The sequence below is a fragment of the Petromyzon marinus genome, unplaced genomic scaffold (genome assembly GCF_048934315.1).
Source record: "Petromyzon marinus isolate PM22_M1 ecotype Great Lakes invasive population unplaced genomic scaffold, UKy_Petmar_22M1.pri1.0 PM_Scaffold_135, whole genome shotgun sequence".
Classification (NCBI taxonomy): Eukaryota; Metazoa; Chordata; class Hyperoartia; order Petromyzontiformes; family Petromyzontidae; genus Petromyzon; species Petromyzon marinus.
Genome location: NW_027423097.1, coordinates 65,520 through 85,105, shown reverse-complemented (window position 1 = coordinate 85,105; position 19,586 = coordinate 65,520). Strand labels below are relative to the sequence as shown.

The 19,586-nt window shown below is 49.3% G+C and overlaps 1 protein-coding gene across 3 annotated transcripts in view; it reads right to left on the bottom strand.

The window, feature by feature from the left end:
- Positions 1-19,586, bottom strand: part of UBAP1 (ubiquitin associated protein 1) — a 29,875-nt gene that overhangs the window by 2,794 nt on the left and 7,495 nt on the right. The window contains exons 5-7 of one of the 3 annotated variants that reach the window (XM_076063491.1): positions 7,434-7,589; positions 3,625-3,726; positions 89-417 (exon numbers count right to left, since the gene is read on the bottom strand). In XM_076063491.1, the coding sequence (XP_075919606.1) occupies positions 121-417; positions 3,625-3,726; positions 7,434-7,589 (555 nt within the window). In that variant the 3' untranslated portion in view covers positions 89-120. The remainder of the gene's footprint in view (positions 1-88; positions 418-3,624; positions 3,727-7,433; positions 7,590-19,586) is intronic. The other 2 variants (XM_076063490.1, XM_076063492.1) reach the window with 2 other exon arrangements.

Here is a 19,586-nt window from a genome sequence, read left to right as displayed (position 1 = left end):
TCACCGCGTGGGTCACCGTGTGGGTCACCGTGTGGGTCACCTCGTGGGTCACCGCGTGGGTCACCGTGTGGGTCACCGCGTGGGTCACCGTGTGGGTCACCGTGTGGGTCACCGTGCCCTTCACGGCGGTCCGGCTCCACCCCCGTCCGCGCCTTGGCAGGAGCTCAGCACCAACTCCTCCAGGACTCGCGAGGGATCAGCGGGGGAGGGGGGGGGCCCCCCTCCCCCCCCTCCCCCCCGATCGCCGTGGTGATGGTGGTGAGTGCCGGTGCCGGTGCCGGTGGTGGTGCCGGTGGTGCCGGTGGTGGTGGTGGTGGTGTTGGTGTTGCGCTGTACGGCTTTAAGCGCCCGCTGCACCTCCAGCACACTGAAGCCCATGTCGGTGAAACCGCAGAGAAGCGAAACGAAATGTTCCACCTGGGGAGGGGGAGGGACAGGCCACTCACTCACTCATACACTCATTCATTCACTCACTCATTCATTCACTCATTCACACACTCATTCATACACACATTCATACACTCACTCACTCATTCACTCATTCATTCACTCACTCATTCATACACTCATTCACTCATTCATACACACACTCATACACTCACTCATTCATACACTCACTCATTCATTCACTCACTCACTCACTCATACACTCACTCACTCATACACTCATTCATACACACACTCATTCACTCACTCACTCATTCATACACTCATACACTCACTCACTCACTCATACACACATTCATTCACTCACTCATTCACTCATTCATACACTCACTCATTCACTCATTCATACACTCATTCACTCACTCATTCATACACTCATTCACTCACTCATTCATACACTCATTCACTCATTCATTCATTCACTCATTCACTCACTCATTCATACACTCATTCACTCACTCATTCACACACTCACTCATACACTCACTCATTCATCCATTCAGTCACTCATTCATTCACTCATTCACTCACTCACTCATACACTCACTCATTCATACACTCACTCATTCACTCACTCATTCACTCACTCATTCACTCACTCATTCACTCACTCATTCATACACTCGTACACTCACTCACTCATACACTCATTCATTCACTCACTCACTCATACACTCACTCATTCATACACTCATTCACTCACTCATTCATACACTCACTCATACACTCACTCATACACTCACTCATTCACTCACTCACTCATACACTCATTCACTCATTCACACACTCACTCACTCATACACTCACTCACTCATACACTCATTCATACACACACTCATTCACTCACTCACTCATTCATACACTCATACACTCACTCACTCATACACTCATACACACATTCATTCACTCACTCATTCACTCATTCATACACTCACTCATTCACTCATTCATACACTCATTCACTCACTCATTCATACACTCATTCACTCACTCATTCATACACTCATTCACTCATTCATTCACTCATTCACTCACTCATTCATACACTCATTCACTCACTCATTCACACACTCACTCATACACTCACTCATTCATCCATTCAGTCACTCATTCATTCACTCATTCACTCACTCACTCATACACTCACTCATTCATACACTCACTCATTCACTCACTCATTCACTCACTCATTCACTCACTCATTCACTCACTCATTCATACACTCATACACTCACTCACTCATACACTCATTCATTCACTCACTCACTCACACTCACTCATTCATACACTCATTCACTCACTCATTCATACACTCACTCATACACTCACTCATACACTCACTCATTCACTCACTCATACACTCACTCATTCACTCACTCATTCATACACTCACTCACTCATACACACATTCACTCACTCATACATACACTCATTCACTCACTCACTCACTCATTCATACACTCATTCACTCATTCACACACTCACTCACTCATACACTCACTCACTCATACACTCATTCATACACACACTCATTCACTCACTCACTCATTCATACACTCATACACTCACTCACTCATACACTCATACACACATTCATTCACTCACTCATTCACTCATTCATACACTCATTCACTCACTCATTCATACACTCATTCACTCACTCATTCATACACTCATTCACTCACTCATTCATACACTCATTCACTCACTCATTCATACACTCATTAACTCACTCATTCATACACTCATTCACTCACTCACTCATACACACACTCATTCACACACTCATTCATGCATACACTCATTCACTCACTCACTCATACACTCATTCACTCACTCACTCACACACTCACTCACTCATTCACTCACTCATTCATACACTCATACATTCATTCAACTCACTCATACACTCATACACTCACTCACTTATACACTCATTCACTCATTCATACATACACTCACTCACTCACTCATACATACACTCACTCATACACTCACTCACTCATACATACACTCACTCATACACTCACTCACTCACTTATACACTCATTCACTCACTCACTCATACATACACTCACTCATACACTCACTCACTCATACACTCACTCACTCATACATACATTCATTCACTCACTCATTCATACTCATTCACTCACTCATTTATACATACACTCATACATACATACACACACTCACTCACACACACATACACTCATACATACACTCATACACTCACTCATTCATACACACGTACACTCACTCATACACACACTCACTCATACACTCACTCACACATACATACACTCACTCATACACTCATTCACTTATACATACACACACTCATTCATACACTCACTCATTCATACACATATACACTCACTCACACATACATACACTCATACACTCACTCATATATACAAACACTCAACTTATACATACACACGTACACTCACTCATACACTCACTCACTCATACACTCACACACACACTCACACATACACTCACTCATACACATGTACACTCCTTCATACACTCACTCATACACACACTCACTCACACACACATACACTCACTCATAAACTCACTCACTCATACACTCACTCATACATACACTCACTCATACACTCACTCATACATACACTCACTCATACACTCACTCATACACTCACTCACTCATACACTCACTCACTCATACACTCACTCATACTCACTCACTCATACACTCACTCATACACACACTCATACACTCACTCACTCATACACTCACTCACTCACCCACCCACCCACTCACTCACTCACCCACTCACCCACCCACCCACCCACTCACCCACTCACTCACTCACCCACTCACTCACCCACTCACTCCCCCACCCACTCACACACTCACCCACTCACTCCCCCACTCACTCACCCACCCACTCACTCCCCCACCCACTCACTCACTCACCCACCCACTCACCCACTCACCCACTCACTCACTCACTCACCCACTCACTCAGCCACCCACTCACTCACTCACCCACCCACCCACCCACTCACCCACCCACCCACTCACTCACTCACTCACCCACCCACTCACCCACCCACTCACCCACCCACTCACCCACTCACTCACTCACCCACCCACTCTCCCACTCCCCCACTCACTCACTCACGCAGGTGGCGCTAGACACTGACCTCGGACTCGGAGTTGGGTGAGGCATCTAGCGCCGCGAAAACCAAAGCCTCGGGGTGCCCCTTGTCACAGAGCTTCTGACACCAGCACAGGAAGTCAAACACCTGGGGGCGGGGGGGTCACAGGGTCACACAGTGGGTCACGTGGTCACACAGTGGGTCACGGGTCACACAGTGACTTGGTCACAGAGTGACCGGGTCACAGAGTGACTGGGTCACCGGGTCACAGAGTGACTGGGTCACAGGGTGACTGGGTCACAGAGTGAATGGGTCACAGAGTGACTGGGTCACAGGGTCACAGAGTGACTGGGTCACAGAATGACTGGGTCACAGAGTGACTGGGTCACAGAGTGACTGGGTCACAGAGTGAATGGGTCACTGAGTGACTGGGTCACAGAGTGACTGGGTCACTGAGTGAATGGGTCACTGAGTGACTGGGTCACAGAGTGACTGGGTCACTGAGTGAATGGGTCACTGAGTGACTGGGTCACAGAGTGACTGGGTCACAGAGTGACTGGGTCACAGAGTGACTGGGTCACAGAGTGAATGGGTCACAGAGTGACTGGGTCACAGGGTGACTGGGCCACAGAGTGACTGGGTCACAGAGTGAATGGGTCACAGAGTGACTGGGTCACAGGGTGACTGGGCCACAGAGTGAATGGGTCACAGAGTGACTGGGTCACCGGGTCACTGAGTGACTGGGTCACAGAGTGACTGGGTCACAGAGTGACTGGGTCAACGGGTCACAGAGTGACTGGGTGACTGGGTCACAGAGTGACTGGGTCACAGAGTGACTGGGTCACAGAGTGACTGGGTCACTGTGTCACAGGGTCACAGAGTGACTGGGTCACACAGTGACTGGGTCACACAGTGACTGGGTCACACAGTGACTGGGTCACAGGGTCACAGAGTGACTGGGTCACAGAGTGACTGGGTCACAGAGTGACTGGGTCACCGGGTCACAGAGTGACTGGGTCACAGAGTGACTGGGTCACAGAGTCCCAGAGTGACTGGGTCACTGAGTGACTGGGTCACAGAGTGACTGGGTCACAGGGTCATAGAGTGACTGGGTCACAGAGTGACTGGGTCACCGGGTCACAGAGTGACTGGGTCACAGAGTGACTGGGTCACAGGGTCACAGAGTGACTGGGTCACAGAGTGACTGGGTCACAGGGTGACTGGGTCACAGAGTGACTGGGTCACAGAGTGACTGGGTCACTGGGTCACTGAGTGACTGGGTCACAGAGTGACTGGGTCACAGAGTGACTGGGTCAACGGGTCACAGAGTGACTGGGTCACAGAGTGACTGGGTCAGAGTGACTGGGTCACAGAGTGACTGGGTCACAGAGTGACTGGGTCACACAGTGACTGGGTCACAGAGTCCCAGAGTGACTGGGTCACTGAGTGACTGGGTCACAGAGTGACTGGGTCACAGGGTCACAGAGTGACTGGGTCACAGAGTGACTGGGTCACCGGGTCACTGAGTGACTGGGTCACAGAGTGACTGGGTCACAGAGTGACTGGGTCACAGAGTGACTGGGTCACAGGGTCACAGAGTGACTGGGTCACTGAGTGAATGGGTCACTGAGTGACTGGATCACAGAGTGACTGGGACACAGGGTGACTGGGTCACAGGGTCACAGTGTGACTGGGTCACAGAGTGACTGGGTCAACGGGTCACAGAGTGACTGGGTCACAGAGTGACTGGGTCAGAGTGACTGGGTCACAGAGTGACTGGGTCACAGAGTGACTGGGTCACACAGTGACTGGGTCACAGAGTCCCAGAGTGACTGGGTCACTGAGTGACTGGGTCACAGAGTGACTAGGTCATAGGGTCACAGAGTGACTGGGTCACAGAGTGACTGGGTCACAGGGTCACAGAGTGACTGGGTCACAGAGTGACTGGGTCACCGGGTCACTGAGTGACTGGGTCACAGAGTGACTGGGTCACAGAGTGACTGGGTCACAGAGTGACTGGGTCACAGGGTCACAGAGTGACTGGGTCACTGAGTGAATGGGTCACTGAGTGACTGGATCACAGAGTGACTGGGACACAGGGTGACTGGGTCACAGGGTCACAGTGTGACTGGGTCACAGAGTGACTGGGTCACAGAGTGACTGGGTCACCGGATCACAGAGTGAATGGGTCACAGAGTGACTGGGACACAGGGTGACTGGGTCACAGAGTCACAGAGTGACTGGGTCACAGAGTGACTGGGTCACGGTGACTGGGTCACCGGATCACAGAGTGAATGGGTCACAGAGTGACAAGGTCACAGAGTCACAGAGTGACTGGGTCACAGAGTCACAGGGTCACAGAGTGACTGGGTCACAGAGTGACTGGGTCACCATGTCACAGAGTGACTGGGTCACAGAGTGACTGGGTCACACAGTGACTGGGTCACAGAGTGACTGGGTCACCGGGTCACAGAGTGACTGGGTCACAGAGTGACTGGGTCACAGAGTGACTGGGTCACACAGTAACTGGGTCACAGAGTGACTGGGTCACTGGGTGACTGGGTCACCAGGTGACTGGGTCACAGAGTGACTGGGTCACACAGTGACTGGGTCACAGAGTGACTGGGTCACAGGGTGACTGGGTCACAGAGTGACTGGGTCACAGAGTAACTGGGTCACAGAGTGACTGGGTCACTAGGTCACAGAGTGACTGGGTCACAGGGTCACAGAGTGACTGGGTCACAGAGTGACTGGGTGACTGGGTCACAGAGTGACTGGGTCACAGAGTGACTGGGTCACCGGGTCACAGAGTGACTGGGTCACAGAGTGACTGGGTCACAGAGTGACTGGGTCACTGAGTGACTGGGTCACAGAGTGACTGGGTCACCGGGTCACAGAGTGACTGGGTCACAGAGTGACTGGGTCACAGAGTGACTGGGTCACACAGTAACTGGGTCACAGAGTGACTGGGTCACCAGGTGACTGGATCACAGAGTGACTGGGTCACACAGTGACTGGGTCACTGGGTCACAGAGTGACTGGGTCACAGAGTGACTGGGTCACAGAGTGACTGGGTCACAGGGTCACAGAGTGACTGGGTCACAGAGTGACTGGGTCACAGGGTCACAGAGTGACTGGGTCACAGGGTCACAGAGTGACTGGGTCACAGAGTGACTGGGTCACAGAGTCACTGGGTCACAGAGTCACTGGGTCACAGGGTAACAGAGTGACTGGGTCACAGAGTGACTGGGTCACAGAGTGACTGGGTCACAGGGTCACAGAGTGACTGGGTCACAGAGTGACTGGGTCACAGGGTCACAGAGTGACTGGGTCACAGAGTGACTGGGTCAGTCACTGGGTCACAGGGTAACAGAGTGACTGGGTCACAGAGTGACTGGGTCACAGAGTGACTGGGTCACAGGGTCACAGAGTGACTGGGTCACAGAGTGACTGGGTCACAGGGTCACAGAGTGACTGGGTCACAGAGTGACTGGGTCACAGAGTGACTGGGTCACACAGTAACTGGGTCACAGAGTGACTGGGTCACCAGGTGACTGGATCACAGAGTGACTGGGTCACACAGTGACTGGGTCACTGGGTCACAGAGTGACTGGGTCACAGAGTGACTGGGTCACAGAGTGACTGGGTCACAGAGTGACTGGGTCACAGAGTCACTGGGTCACAGGGTCACAGAGTGACTGGGTCACAGAGTGACTGGGTCACAGGGTCACTGAGTGACTGGGTCACAGGGTCACAGTAATTGGGTCACCGGGTCAAAGGATCCCTCCCTCCCCCCCCCCCCCCCCCGTAACACCCCGCCCCTGGCCCCGCCCCCGTTGCCATGGGTTACCCACGCCGTCCTGGTCGTTGCCACGGGAACGCAGCGCCCTTGCCACGCGGTGCCCCGGGTAGCCCATGGCCTCCATGGCCGTGGCCAATCCCGACAGCTCGGACGGGTAGGGGGGGGAGGGGCACGCGGGGGGAGACGGGGGGGGCGCGGGGGAGGGGACCTGCGTGTGTGAGTGTGTGTGTGAGTGTGTGTGTGGGTGGGTGGGTTGGTGAGTGGGTGAGTGGGTGGGTGAGTGGGTGGGTGAGTGGGTGAGTGAGTGAGTGGGTGGGTGAGTGAGTGGGTGGGTGAGTGGGTGGGTGAGTGGGTTGGTGAGTGGGTGGGTGAGTGGGTTAGTGAGTGGGTGGGTGGGTGAGTGAGTTGGTGAGTGGGTGAGTGGGTTGGTGAGTGGGTGGGTGAGTGGGTGGGTGGGTGAGTGAGTGGGTGAGTGGGTGGAAGAGTGTGGAGTGTGTGTGTGAGTGAGTGTGTGTGTGAGTGTGTGTGTGAGTGTGTGTGTGAGTGTGTGTGTGGGTGGGGGTGGGTGGGTTGGTGAGTGTGTGTGTGTGAGTTGGTGTGTGTGGGTGGGTGTGTGTGTGGGTGTGTGTGTGAGTGTGTGTGAGTGTGTGTGAGTGTGTGTGAGTGTGTGAGTGTGTGGGTGGGTGGGTTGGTGAGTGGGTGAGTGGGTGGGTGAGTGGGTGGGTGAGTGGGTGAGTGAGTGAGTGAGTGGGTGAGTGAGTGAGTGGGTGGGTGAGTGGGTGAGTGAGTGGGTGAGTGGGTGAGTGGGTGAGTGGGTGGGTGGGTGAGTGGGTGGGTGGGTGGGTGGGTGAGTGGGTGGGTGGGTGGGTGGGTGGGTGAGTGGGTGGGTGGGTTGGTGAGTGGGTGAGTGGGTGGGTGAGTGGGTTGGTGAGTGGGTGAGTGGGTTGGTGAGTGGGTGGGTGAGTGGGTGAGTGAGTGGGTGAGTGGGTGGGTGGGTGAGTGAGTTGGTGAGTGGGTGAGTGGGTTGGTGAGTGGGTGGGTGAGTGGGTGGAAGAGTGTGTGAGTTTGTGTGCGAGTGAGTGTGTGTGTGAGTGTGTGTGAGTGTGTGTGGGTTGGTGAGTGGGTTGGAGAGTGGGTGAGTGAGTGGGTGGGTGGGTTGGTGAGTGGGTGAGTGGGGGGTGAGTGGGTGAGTGAGTGGGTGGGTGAGTGGGTGAGTGGGTGAGTGAGCGAGTGGGTGAGTGAGTGAGTGGGTGAGTGAGTGGGTGGGTGGGTGGTTGAGTGGGTGGGTGAGTGAGTGGGGGGGAGTGTGTGAGTGTGTGTGGGTGTGTGTGAGTGAGTGTGTGTGTGTGTGAGTGTGTGTGAGTGTGTGAGTGAGTGTGTGTTGTGTGTGAGGTGTGTGTGTGAGTGTGTGTGGGTTGGTGTGTGTGGGTGGGTTGGTGAGTGGTGAGTGAGTGGGTGAGTGGGTGAGTGGGGTGAGTGGGTGGAGGTGTGAGTGGTGGTGTGTGTGAGTGTGTGCGAGTGTGTGTGAGTGTGTGATGTGTGTGTGAGTGGTGTGTGTGAGTGTGTGTGTGTGTGTGTGTGTGAGTGTGTGTGTGTGTGTGTGTGTGTGTGTGTGAGTGTGTGTGTGTGAGTGTGTGAGTGAGTGTGTGTGTGTGTGTGTGTGTTGAGTGTGTGTGTGAGCGTGTGAGTGTGTGTGTGAGTGTATATGAGTGTGTGTGTGCGAGTGTGTGAGTGTGTGTGCGAGTGTGTATATGAGTGTGTGTGTGAGTGTGAGTGCGAGTGTGTGAGTGAGTGTGTGTGTGTGAGTGTGTGTGAGTGTGTGTGTGAGTGTGTGAGTGTGTGTGTATATGAGTGTGTGAGTGTATATGAGTGTGTGTGTGAGTGTGTGAGTGAGTGTGTGAGAGACAAGGGTTTGAACATCATCAGCCCCACTGAGTGGGTGATAGCAAATCTAGAATGAAAGCAAAGCCACAGCCAATCAGACAACCTGCAGTGTGAGTGGACTAGTGGTCAACACGGTTAGTGGTCAACACGGTTAGTAGTCAACACGGTTAGTAGTCAACACGGTTAGTAGTCAACACGGTTAGTGGTCAACACGGTTAGTAGTCAACACAGTTAGTAGTCAACACGGTTAGTAGTCAACACGGTTAGTAGTCAACACGGTTAGTGGTCAACACGGTTAGTAGTCAACACGGTTAGTAGTCAACACGGTTAGTGGTCAACACGGTTAGTGGTCAACACGGTTAGTGGTCAACACGGTTAGTAGTCAACACGGTTAGTAGTCAACACGGTTAGTAGTCAACACGGTTAGTGGTCAACACGGTTAGTGGTCAACACGGTTAGTAGTCAACACGGTTAGTAGTCAACACGGTTAGTAGTCAACACGGTTAGTAGTCAACACAGTTAGTGGTCAACACGGTTAGTAGTCAACACGGTTAGTAGTCAACACGGTTAGTAGTCAACACGGTTAGTAGTCAACACGGTTAGTGGTCAACACGGTTAGTGGTCAACACGGTTAGTAGTCAACACGGTTAGTGGTCAACACGGTTAGTAGTCAACACGGTTAGTAGTCAACACGGTTAGTAGTCAACACGGTTAGTAGTCAACACGGTTAGTGGTCAACACGGTTAGTAGTCAACACGGTTAGTAGTCAACACGGTTAGTAGTCAACACGGTTAGTGGTCAACACGGTTAGTAGTCAACACGGTTAGTAGTCAACACGGTTAGTAGTCAACACGGTTAGTAGTCAACACGGTTAGTGGTCAACACGGTTAGTAGTCAACACGGTTAGTAGTCAACACGGTTAGTGGTCAACACGGTTAGTGGTCAACACGGTTAGTGGTCAACACGGTTAGTAGTCAACACGGTTAGTAGTCAACACGGTTAGTAGTCAACACGGTTAGTGGTCAACACGGTTAGTGGTCAACACGGTTAGTGGTCAACACGGTTAGTAGTCAACACGGTTAGTAGTCAACACGGTTAGTAGTCAACACAGTTAGTGGTCAACACGGTTAGTAGTCAACACGGTTAGTAGTCAACACGGTTAGTAGTCAACACGGTTAGTAGTCAACACGGTTAGTGGTCAACACGGTTAGTGGTCAACACGGTTAGTAGTCAACACGGTTAGTGGTCAACACGGTTAGTAGTCAACACGGTTAGTAGTCAACACGGTTAGTAGTCAACACGGTTAGTAGTCAACACGGTTAGTAGTCAACACGGTTAGTAGTCAACACGGTTAGTGGTCAACACGGTTAGTAGTCAACACGGTTAGTAGTCAACACGGTTAGTGGTCAACACGGTTAGTAGTCAACACGGTTAGTAGTCAACACGGTTAGTAGTCAACACAGTTAGTAGTCAACACGGTTAGTAGTCAACACGGTTAGTGGTCAACACGGTTAGTAGTCAACACGGTTAGTAGTCAACACGGTTAGTGGTCAACACGGTTAGTAGTCAACACGGTTAGTGGTCAACACGGTTAGTAGTCAACACGGTTAGTAGTCAACACGGTTAGTAGTCAACACGGTTAGTAGTCAACACGGTTAGTAGTCAACACAGTTAGTGGTCAACACGGTTAGTAGTCAACACGGTTAGTGGTCAACACGGTTAGTAGTCAACACGGTTAGTAGTCAACACGGTTAGTGGTCAACACGGTTAGTAGTCAACACGGTTAGTGGTCAACACGGTTAGTAGTCAACACGGTTAGTAGTCAACACGGTTAGTAGTCAACACGGTTAGTGGTCAACACGGTTAGTAGTCAACACAGTTAGTGGTCAACACGGTTAGTAGTCAACACGGTTAGTGGTCAACACGGTTAGTAGTCAACACGGTTAGTAGTCAACACGGTTAGTAGTCAACACGGTTAGTAGTCAACACGGTTAGTGGTCAACACGGTTAGTGGTCAACACGGTTAGTAGTCAACACGGTTAGTAGTCAACACGGTTAGTAGTCAACACGGTTAGTAGTCAACACAGTTAGTGGTCAACACGGTTAGTAGTCAACACGGTTAGTAGTCAACACGGTTAGTAGTCAACACGGTTAGTGGTCAACACGGTTAGTGGTCAACACGGTTAGTAGTCAACACGGTTAGTGGTCAACACGGTTAGTAGTCAACACGGTTAGTAGTCAACACGGTTAGTAGTCAACACGGTTAGTAGTCAACACGGTTAGTGGTCAACACGGTTAGTAGTCAACACGGTTAGGGTCAACACGGTTAGTAGTCAACACGGTTAGTGGTCAACACGGTTAGTGGTCAACACGGTTAGTGGTCAACACGGTTAGTAGTCAACACGGTTAGTAGTCAACACGGTTAGTAGTCAACACGGTTAGTAGTCAACACGGTTAGTAGTCAACACGGTTAGTGGTCAACACGGTTAGTGGTCAACACGGTTAGTAGTCAACACGGTTAGTAGTCAACACGGTTAGTGGTCAACACGGTTAGTAGTCAACACGGTTAGTGGTCAACACGGTTAGTAGTCAACACGGTTAGTAGTCAACACGGTTAGTAGTCAACACGGTTAGTGGTCAACACGGTTAGTAGTCAACACGGTTAGTAGTCAACACGGTTAGTAGTCAACACGGTTAGTAGTCAACACGGTTAGTGGTCAACACGGTTAGTAGTCAACACGGTTAGTGGTCAACACGGTTAGTAGTCAACACGGTTAGTGGTCAACACGGTTAGTAGTCAACACGGTTAGTGGTCAACACGGTTAGTGGTCAACACGGTTAGTAGTCAACACGGTTAGTAGTCAACACGGTTAGTAGTCAACACGGTTAGTAGTCAACACGGTTAGTAGTCAACACGGTTAGTGGTCAACACGGTTAGTGGTCAACACGGTTAGTAGTCAACACGGTTAGTGGTCAACACGGTTAGTGGTCAACACGGTTAGTAGTCAACACGGTTAGTGGTCAACACGGTTAGTGGTCAACACGGTTAGTGGTCAACACGGTTAGTAGTCAACACGGTTAGTGGTCAACACGGTTAGTAGTCAACACGGTTAGTGGTCAACACGGTTAGTAGTCAACACGGTTAGTAGTCAACACGGTTAGTAGTCAACACGGTTAGTGGTCAACACGGTTAGTAGTCAACACGGTTAGTGGTCAACACGGTTAGTAGTCAACACGGTTAGTAGTCAACACGGTTAGTGGTCAACACGGTTAGAGGTCAACACGGTTAGTAGTCAACACGGTTAGTGGTCAACACGGTTAGTAGTCAACACGGTTAGTAGTCAACACGGTTAGTAGTCAACACGGTTAGTAGTCAACACGGTTAGTGGTCAACACGGTTAGTAGTCAACACGGTTAGTAGTCAACACGGTTAGTGGTCAACACGGTTAGAGGTCAACACGGTTAGTAGTCAACACGGTTAGTGGTCAACACGGTTAGTAGTCAACACGGTTAGTAGTCAACACGGTTAGTGGTCAACACGGTTAGTGGTCAACACGGTTAGTGGTCAACACGGTTAGTGGTCAACACGGTTAGTAGTCAACACGGTTAGTGGTCAACACGGTTAGTAGTCAACACGGTTAGTAGTCAACACGGTTAGTAGTCAACACGGTTAGTGGTCAACACGGTTAGTAGTCAACACGGTTAGTAGTCAACACGGTTAGTAGTCAACACGGTTAGTAGTCAACACGGTTAGTGGTCAACACGGTTAGTGGTCAACACGGTTAGTAGTCAACACGGTTAGTGGTCAACACGGTTAGTAGTCAACACGGTTAGTGGTCAACACGGTTAGTAGTCAACACGGTTAGTGGTCAACACGGTTAGTGGTCAACACGGTTAGTAGTCAACACGGTTAGTAGTCAACACGGTTAGTAGTCAACACGGTTAGTAGTCAACACGGTTAGTAGTCAACACGGTTAGTGGTCAACACGGTTAGTGGTCAACACGGTTAGTAGTCAACACGGTTAGTAGTCAACACGGTTAGTGGTCAACACGGTTAGTGGTCAACACGGTTAGTGGTCAACACGGTTAGTGGTCAACACGGTTAGTGGTCAACACGGTTAGTAGTCAACACGGTTAGTGGTCAACACGGTTAGTAGTCAACACGGTTAGTGGTCAACACGGTTAGTAGTCAACACGGTTAGTAGTCAACACGGTTAGTAGTCAACACGGTTAGTGGTCAACACGGTTAGTAGTCAACACGGTTAGTGGTCAACACGGTTAGTAGTCAACACGGTTAGTAGTCAACACGGTTAGTGGTCAACACGGTTAGAGGTCAACACGGTTAGTAGTCAACACGGTTAGTGGTCAACACGGTTAGTGGTCAACACGGTTAGTAGTCAACACGGTTAGTAGTCAACACGGTTAGTAGTCAACACGGTTAGTGGTCAACACGGTTAGTAGTCAACACGGTTAGTAGTCAACACGGTTAGTGGTCAACACGGTTAGAGGTCAACACGGTTAGTAGTCAACACGGTTAGTGGTCAACACGGTTAGTAGTCAACACGGTTAGTAGTCAACACGGTTAGTAGTCAACACGGTTAGTAGTCAACACGGTTAGTAGTCAACACGGTTAGTGGTCAACACGGTTAGTGGTCAACACGGTTAGTGGTCAACACGGTTAGTAGTCAACACGGTTAGTGGTCAACACGGTTAGTAGTCAACACGGTTAGTAGTCAACACGGTTAGTAGTCAACACGGTTAGTAGTCAACACGGTTAGTGGTCAACACGGTTAGTGGTCAACACGGTTAGTGGTCAACACGGTTAGTGGTCAACACGGTTAGTGGTCAACACGGTTAGTGGTCAACACGGTTAGTGGTCAACACGGTTAGTGGTCAACACGGTTAGTGGTCAACAGGGTTAGTAGTCAACACGGTTAGTGGTCAACACGGTTAGTAGTCAACACAGTTAGTAGTCAACACGGTTAGTAGTCAACACGGTTAGTAGTCAACACGGTTAGCAGTCAACACGGTTAGTAGTCAACACGGTTAGTAGTCAACACGGTTAGTGGTCAACACGGTTAGTGGTCAACACGGTTAGTAGTCAACACGGTTAGTAGTCAACACGGTTAGTAGTCAACACGGTTAGTAGTCAACACGGTTAGTAGTCAACACGGTTAGTGGTCAAGTGGTCCAACACGGTTAGTGGTCAACACGCGTTAAATGGTCAACGGTTAGTAGTCAACACGGTTAGTAGTCAAACGGTAGTAGTTAACACGTGTATAGTAGTCAACACGGTTAGTGGTCACACGGTTAGTGGTCAACTCTAGTCAACACGGTTAGTAGTCAACACGGTTAGTAGTCAACACGGTTAGTAGTCAACACGGTTAGTAGTCACACGGTTAGTAGTCAACACGGTTAGTAGTCAACACGGTTAGTAGTCAACACGGTTAGTAGTCAACACGGTTAGTAGTCAACACGGTTAGTAGTCAACACGGTTAGTAGTCAACACGGTTAGTAGTCAACACGGTTAGTAGTCAACACGGTTAGTGGTCAACACGGTTAGTAGTCAACACGGTTAGTAGTCAACACGGTTAGTAGTCAACACGGTTAGTAGTCAACACGGTTAGTAGTCAACACGGTTAGTAGTCAACACGGTTAGTGGTCAACACGGTTAGTGGTCAACACGGTTAGTGGTCAACACGGTTAGTAGTCAACACGGTTAGTAGTCAACACGGTTAGTGGTCAACACGGTTAGTGGTCAACACGGTTAGTAGTCAACACGGTTAGTAGTCAACACGGTTAGTAGTCAACACGGTTAGTAGTCAACACGGTTAGTGGTCAACACGGTTAGTGGTCAACACGGTTAGTGGTCAACACGGTTAGTAGTCAACACGGTTAGTAGTCAACACGGTTAGTAGTCAACACGGTTAGTGGTCAACACAGTTAGTAGTCAACACGGTTAGTAGTCAACACGGTTAGTAGTCAACACGGTTAGTAGTCAACACGGTTAGCAGTCAACACAGTTAGTGGTCAACACGGTTAGTGGTCAACACGGTTAGTAGTCAACACGGTTAGTGGTCAACACGGTTAGTAGTCAACACGGTTAGTAGTCAACACGGTTAGTAGTCAACACGGTTAGTGGTCAACACGGTTAGTGGTCAACACGGTTAGTAGTCAACACGGTTAGTAGTCAACACGGTTAGTAGTCAACACGGTTAGTGGTCAACACGGTTAGTAGTCAACACGGTTAGTAGTCAACACGGTTAGTAGTCAACACGGTTAGTAGTCAACACGGTTAGTAGTCAACACGGTTAGTAGTCAACACGGTTAGTAGTCAACACGGTTAGTGGTCAACACGGTTAGTGGTCAACACGGTTAGTGGTCAACACGGTTAGTAGTCAACACGGTTAGTAGTCAACACGGTTAGTAGTCAACACGGTTAGTGGTCAACACGGTTAGTAGTCAACACGGTTAGTAGTCAACACGGTTAGTAGTCAACACGGTTAGTAGTCAACACGGTTAGTAGTCAACACGGTTAGTGGTCAACACGGTTAGTGGTCAACACGGTTAGTAGTCAACACGGTTAGTGGTCAACACGGTTAGTAGTCAACACGGTTAGTAGTCAACACGGTTAGTGGTCAACACAGTTAGTAGTCAACACGGTTAGTAGTCAACACGGTTAGTAGTCAACACGGTTAGTAGTCAACACGGTTAGCAGTCAACACAGTTAGCGGTCAACACGGTTAGTGGTCAACACGGTTAGTAGTCAACACGGTTAGTAGTCAACACGGTTAGTAGTCAACACAGTTAGTGGTCAACACGGTTAGTAGTCAACACGGTTAGCGGTCAACACGGTTAGCAGTCAACACGGTTAGTAGTCAACAAGGTTAGTAGTCAACACGGTTAGTGGTCAACACGGTTAGTAGTCAACACGGTTAGTAGTCAACACGGTTAGCAGTCAACACAGTTAGTGGTCAACACGGTTAGTGGTCAACACGGTTAGTAGTCAACACGGTTAGTAGTCAACAAGGTTAGTAGTCAACACGGTTAGTAGTCAACACGGTTAGTGGTCAACACGGTTAGTAGTCAACACGGTTAGTAGTCAACACGGTTAGTGGTCAACACGGTTAGTAGTCAACACGGTTAGTGGTCAACACGGTTAGTAGTCAACACGGTTAGTGGTCAACACGGTTAGTAGTCAACACGGTTAGTAGTCAACACGGTTAGTAGTCAACACGGTTAGTAGTCAACACGGTTAGTAGTCAACACGGTTAGTGGTCAACACGGTTAGTAGTCAACACGGTTAGTAGTCAACACGGTTAGTGGTCAACACGGTTAGTGGTCAACACGGTTAGTAGTCAACACGGTTAGTGGTCAACACGGTTAGTGGTCAACACGGTTAGTGGTCAACACGGTTAGTAGTCAACACGGTTAGTGGTCAACACGGTTAGTAGTCAACACGGTTAGTGGTCAACACGGTTAGTAGTCAACACGGTTAGTAGTCAACACGGTTAGTAGGCAACACGGTTAGTGGTCAACACGGTTAGTGGTCAACACGGTTAGTAGTCAACACGGTTAGTGGTCAACACGGTTAGTAGTCAACACGGTTAGTGGTCAACACGGTTAGTGGTCAACACGGTTAGTAGTCAACACGGTTAGTAGTCAACACGGTTAGTAGTCAACACGGTTAGTAGTCAACACGGTTAGCAGTCAACACAGTTAGCAGTCAACATGGTTAGTAGTCAACACGGTTAGTAGTCAACACGGTTAGTGGTCAACACGGTTAGTAGTCAACACGGTTAGTGGTCAACACGGTTAGTAGTCAACACGGTTAGTAGTCAACACGGTTAGTAGTCAATACGGTTAGTGGTCAACACGGTTAGTAGTCAACACGGTTAGTGGTCAACACGGTTAGTGGTCAACACGGTTAGTAGTCAACACGGTTAGTGGTCAACACGGTTAGTAGTCAACACGGTTAGTGGTCAACACGGTTAGTAGTCAACACGGTTAGTAGTCAACACGGTTAGTAGTCAACACGGTTAGTGGTCAACACGGTTAGTAGTCAACACGGTTAGTGGTCAACACGGTTAGTAGTCAACACGGTTAGTGGTCAACACGGTTAGTGGTCAACACGGTTAGTAGTCAACACGGTTAGTAGTCAACACGGTTAGTAGTCAACACGGTTAGTGGTCAACACGGTTAGTAGTCAACACGGTTAGTGGTCAACACAGTTAGTAGTCAACACGGTTAGTAGTCAACACGGTTAGTAGTCAACACGGTTAGTAGTCAACACAGTTAGTGGTCAACACGGTTAGTAGTCAACACGGTTAGTAGTCAACACGGTTAGTAGTCAACACAGTTAGTAGTCAACACGGTTAGTAGTCAACACAGTTAGTAGTCAACACGGTTAGTAGTCAACACAGTTAGTAGTCAACACGGTTAGTAGTCAACACAGTTAGTAGTCAACACAGTTAGTAGTCAACACGGTTAGTAGTCAACACGGTTAGTAGTCAACACGGTTAGTAGTCAACACGGTTAGTAGTCAACACAGTTAGTGGTCAACACGGTTAGTAGTCAACACGGTTAGTAGTCAACACGGTTAGTAGTCAACACAGTTAGTAGTCAACACGGTTAGTAGTCAACACAGTTAGTAGTCAACACGGTTAGTGGTCAACACAGTTAGTGGTCAACACGGTTAGTAGTCAACACGGTTAGTGGTCAACACGGTTAGTAGTCAACACGGTTAGTAGTCAACACGGTTAGTGGTCAACATGGTTAGTGGTCAACACGGTTAGTAGTCAACACGGTTAGTAGTCAACACGGTTAGTAGTCAACACGGTTAGCAGTCAACACAGTTAGTGGTCAACACGGTTAGTGGTCAACACGGTTAGTAGTCAACACGGTTAGTAGTCAACACGGTTAGTAGTCAACACGGTTAGTAGTCAACACGGTTAGCAGTCAACACGGTTAGCAGTCAACACGGTTAGTAGTCAACACGGTTAGTGGTCAACACGGTTAGTAGTCAACACGGTTAGTAGTCAACACGGTTAGTAGTCAACACGGTTAGTAGTCAACACGGTTAGTAGTCAACACGGTTAGTAGTCAACACGGTTAGCAGTCAACACGGTTAGTGGTCAACACGGTTAGTGGTCAACACGGTTAGTGGTCAACACGGTTAGTAGTCAACACGGTTAGTGGTCAACACGGTTAGTGGTCAACACGGTTAGTGGTCAACACGGTTAGTAGTCAACACGGTTAGTAGTCAACACGGTTAGTGGTCAACACGGTTAGTAGTCAACACGGTTAGTAGTCAACACGGTTAGCAGTCAACACAGTTAGTGGTCAACACGGTTAGTAGTCAACACGGTTAGTAGTCAACACGGTTAGTGGTCAACACGGTTAGTGGTCAACACGGTTAGTGGTCAACACGGTTAGTGGTCAACACGGTTAGTAGTCAACACGGTTAGTGGTCAACACGGTTAGTGGTCAACACGGTTAGTGGTCAACACGGTTAGTAGTCAACACGGTTAGTGGTCAACACGGTTAGTAGTCAACACGGTTAGTTGTCAACACAGTTAGTAGTCAACACGGTTAGCAGTCAACACGGTTAGTAGTCAACACGGTTAGTAGTCAACACGGTTAGTAGTCAACACGGTTAGTAGTCAACATGGTTAGTGGTCAACACGGTTAGTAGTCAACACGGTTAGTAGTCAACACGGTTAGCAGTCAACACAGTTAGTGGTCAACACGGTTAGTAGTCAACACGGTTAGTAGTCAACACGGTTAGTGGTCAACACGGTTAGTGGTCAACACGGTTAGTGGTCAACACGGTTAGTGGTCAACACGGTTAGTAGTCAACACGGTTAGTGGTCAACACGGTTAGTGGTCAACACGGTTAGTGGTCAACACGGTTAGTAGTCAACACGGTTAGTGGTCAACACGGTTAGTAGTCAACACGGTTAGTTGTCAACACAGTTAGTAGTCAACACGGTTAGCAGTCAACACGGTTAGTAGTCAACACGGTTAGTAGTCAACACGGTTAGTAGTCAACACGGTTAGTAGTCAACATGGTTAGTGGTCAACACGGTTAGTAGTCAACACGGTTAGTAGTCAACACGGTTAGTAGTCAACACGGTTAGTGGTCAACACGGTTAGTGGTCAACACGGTTAGTAGTCAACACGGTTAGTAGTCAACACGGTTAGTAGTCAACACGGTTAGTAGTCAACACGGTTAGTGGTCAACACGGTTAGTAGTCAACACGGTTAGTAGTCAACACGGTTAGTAGTCAACACGGTTAGTGGTCAACACGGTTAGTGGTCA